Source organism: Vipera ursinii (genome assembly GCF_947247035.1).
Source record: "Vipera ursinii genome assembly, chromosome: 3".
Classification (NCBI taxonomy): domain Eukaryota; kingdom Metazoa; phylum Chordata; class Lepidosauria; order Squamata; family Viperidae; genus Vipera; species Vipera ursinii.
Window position 1 is genome coordinate 79,135,520 of NC_139516.1, and position 3,807 is coordinate 79,139,326.

At 39.5% G+C, this 3,807-nt stretch overlaps 1 protein-coding gene across 1 annotated transcript in view; it reads right to left on the bottom strand.

Annotated features, from left to right (window-relative positions):
- The window catches only part of MCOLN2 (mucolipin TRP cation channel 2), a gene marked incomplete at its 5' end in the record, with an annotated part of 22,039 nt that extends 18,770 nt beyond the window's left edge, over positions 1 to 3,269 (bottom strand). The window contains one exon of the mRNA XM_083358150.1: positions 3,264 to 3,269. Within this exon, the coding sequence (XP_083214276.1) occupies positions 3,264 to 3,269 (6 nt within the window). The remainder of the gene's footprint in view (positions 1 to 3,263) is intronic.
- Between the last annotated feature and the right edge of the window lie 538 nt (positions 3,270 to 3,807).

Consider the following 3,807-nt stretch of genomic DNA (forward strand, 5'->3'; position numbering starts at 1 on the left):
GCAATGGATCGTAACTAATAATCTTTGTGTTTCCTTTAACCTTTTTGCTATATTTGGCCTAGTAACACTGCACAAACAGTAGAGCTGTAAAACATGCCTTGGCTGAAGGAACGATTGAAGCCAAAGGTCTCTGTGGTTGTATATCAGCCGCCTATCTTCTGACTAAATGTATCACACCGCAACACTCACTATACTCTTCCAGGAAGCCCCAAACAAATAATTCTATCTGAATTGCAAATGCCTCAAATGCACCTTGCAGAAACAACATGACCTGGGTGCTCAAATGTGCTAAACTTACAGAGCATGGACAGCTTCCAAATGGGGTGCATTGACCACAAGCTTAGCTGCATCATTGCAGGCACAATGTAAAGCCATTTTGAAACTTGGCCCTTTGTATACAACATTAAGAAATGTTTTACGTTCTGGGTTGGGCTTGGATCTGGCTACATGTGTTGCATAAAAACAGCCACAAAAGCTCAAAAACCAGAATTGATGTTAGGAGCTGGCAACGTACAACATAGAACACAAAATAATATTTGAATTCTAATAGAATTTTACATTCTACATTCTTTTCTACAGGGCCATGTTTGCTCTTCAGCTACAGTGAAACTTGTTCACTATCCAGCCCACGTTTGAGGATGTTGGTCAGCTGCAAGCAAAGTGGATACATTAAGTCTATCAGAGATTAAACAGAGATGTTTTAATTTTTTTTAAGAAATAGGAAAACAGAAAATTAATTGGTTTGCAGCTGAATTTAGGCAAATAATCTTAAGAAACCCTAGAGGCCATAAAATTTGAGCAGTCTGAATGTAGCCTGTGCAATGGTGAATTCTTGTTTATGGCTGAACATATTTCAGAATCAGAATCAGAATCAAAAGAGAGCTGGAAGGGACTTGGAGGTCTTCTAGTCCAACCCCCTGCTCAAGCAGGAGTCTCTATATCATTTCAGACAAGTGACTGTCCAGTCTCTTCTTAAAAATCTCCAGCGATGAAGCACCCACAATGTCTGACGGCAAGCTGTTCCACTCGTTAATTGTCCTCGCTGTTAGGAAGTTTCTCCTGAGTTCCAGATTGCTTCTCTCCTTGATCAGTTTCCATCCATTGTTTCTTGTCCTGCCCTCTGGTGCTTTGAAGAATAATTTGAGCCCCTCTTCTTTGTGGCAGCCTGTCAACTACTGGAATACTGCTATCATGTCACCCCTAGACCTTCTTTTCTCTAGACTAGCCAAACCCAAATCCTGTAACCGTTCTTCATATGTTTTAGTCTCCAGGCCCTTAATTGTCTTAGTTGCTCTTCTTTGTACTTTGTACTTTTTCCAAAGTCTCAACATCTGGATGCAGTATTCCAGGTGTGGTTTTACTAAGGCTTAGTCAACAATCTTGGTTAAATAATCCATGATTTAGCATGACCTGGGAACCCAGCCAGCAAATTACTGTCTATTTCTTATTTGGAAAATCCAAGTAAGAAATTGCTTCAGAATTTTCCACTCAAAACTTTTCAGTGTGGTTAACAGATCTGAGTTTAACCTTTGATAGCTATGATGCAGATTTACAGTATCACAACTGCAGTGGCTTGGCTAGTACAAGTTTCCCATAGCATTTATTTATTTAAGCCGCCTATATTCCCTGTTAAAAAACAGAACACAGTATGCAAAACAAAGAAACTCAAGTACTAATAAAAATGACAATAAATGACGCACCTCCAGACTCTAAAAACATTTCATTTTCAATCAATAAAGACCAAAACAAATAAATCCACTGGCAGGACTGGTTTAACCTCCCACCCCAAGTACTTGAGGTAACATCCAGGTCTTTTAAGTCTAAGAAGAGTCAGAAAGGACAGGATCATCAGCACCTCTGGGTTGGTATTGTTCCATAGGGCAAACCTTGCGACAGAGAGCTGACCTCTAGTTCTTACACAGTGACATTTCCTAATGGAAGGGGAGCATGCCAACTCTGCTGGTTCTGGTGTGGCAAGCCTGTTTTTGCAACATTTCTGGCCTCCTCCTCACACACTCGCTCGCATAAATGCTTACTTTATGTGGAATATTTCATAGATGCATATACAACACACAACCATAATTGAGCCTGCAATTGTGCTCACAAGTCATGGCAGTCGTTAAGTGTACCTGATTTTATAATTATATTGTTTAATGATGGAACAACTCTATCCATTATCGTTAAGTCTATTTGTCCTTGCTCAAAACACTCCATAATTTTTATAAAACATTTATCTAAATCAACAAAGTATATTTTCTCCCCTCACATTCATTTCCTAAATAACTTGCTAATTCTAATCTGGAATATTTCCTCATACTAGATCACATAAAATGGCACATAAATGCTCTACTGAAAACAGGGATGTCTCCTCTTTGCCTTGGCTGCTCCCCTGAATCGGACAAGCCGAATGGCATCAGAGAAATTTGAATTCTTTTTCTGATGCCTTGTGTAAGTAGGTCCACTTTCCTCTGTGTACATAAACAGAATTGGGTACCCAGTGCTTTCTCTTTTCTAACAATAATGAGAGATAAACTTTAGGGCTTTTCCAATATATAAGGCAGAGTGAAGTTGTTGCCTCTGACAATCTGAAAAGCAGGAAGCAGCAAAAGTGTTGAATCTTTGTGTGCTACACAGCTAATGTCAAGTACAGTGGAAAAAGCTCCAGTACCATATTTTAGGGACTGCACCCACCCAGCTTGCTCCCAGAACTTCCCTCCCTTTCCTAAGCTCTCAGGATAGTTTTAAGCTAAACAAAGGTATGTTTCCTAATAAAAATATTCAGCTGCAGTTATGTTATCCTATACTCCAAATGGAAAACACAAACTAATCATTCACATTTAGGGGAATGAATTAGATTGCAAATCCTAGTGAGCCAAATAGGACCTGCTTCTGAATAAGCATACAAGCAGTCCTCAGCTTATGACTGGTCACTTAGCAATGATTTGAAATTACAATGGAACCCTCTCCAAGGTGGGTACTTACAACCCGGTTCTGAAGTTTTGAATAGCTATGTCGTGATCACATGGCCACATTATGGGTGCTCGGCAACCAGCCCATATTTACACCTGGTTGTAGCATCCCATGATCACGTGACCATATTTTACATTTTTGCCCCAAATTGGTGTTTATGTCTGGTTACCTCAGCAAAACCACCACATAGCAAACAATTGGTTCACTTCAAAAGTGCTGTGTTCGCCTAACGACGACTGCAACAAGGTTGTAAAATTGGGTTGGTTCTGTGGGTGACCCACTTTATGACTTACAGCCATAATGGACAGGCTCCATTATAGCCATCAGTTGAGTACTAATTGAACTACTTGAACTATAAATGGCGCCATAATTTAGAAATGCAATAATTTGATTCTAAGATGTATCACAAAGTTGTCTGCACGGTTTCTCCTTTGATTAGGACATGGGATTAAATCTTCATTTCACATTAGGATGTGTTATGTAAAGCAGAGATAAAAAACCCAAACCTTTTATTGGCTTTGAAAAAAACTGAAGGAATTTTGAAGGCCTACACACCACACAGTTTAGCCAGAGGTAACCTCTACTACAGAGGATCAAAGCCCCACTGAAATCATTAGGCATTGTTCCTGAGTTGGAAGACTTCAAACTAACTTATTTACTTTAATAAAAAATTAAACCAGTTAGGAGCCACTTATCAATGGAATTCACAGCAAGACTCTGTTGTTGAAGACTGGCTTAAAGATTGCAACACAAACTTTCTCTCCTGCTGAGAAATACCACAATCTTTGCCTGGATTTCTGATAACCAGCCAGCCTTAGGCCATGTAAAGCAGCATTC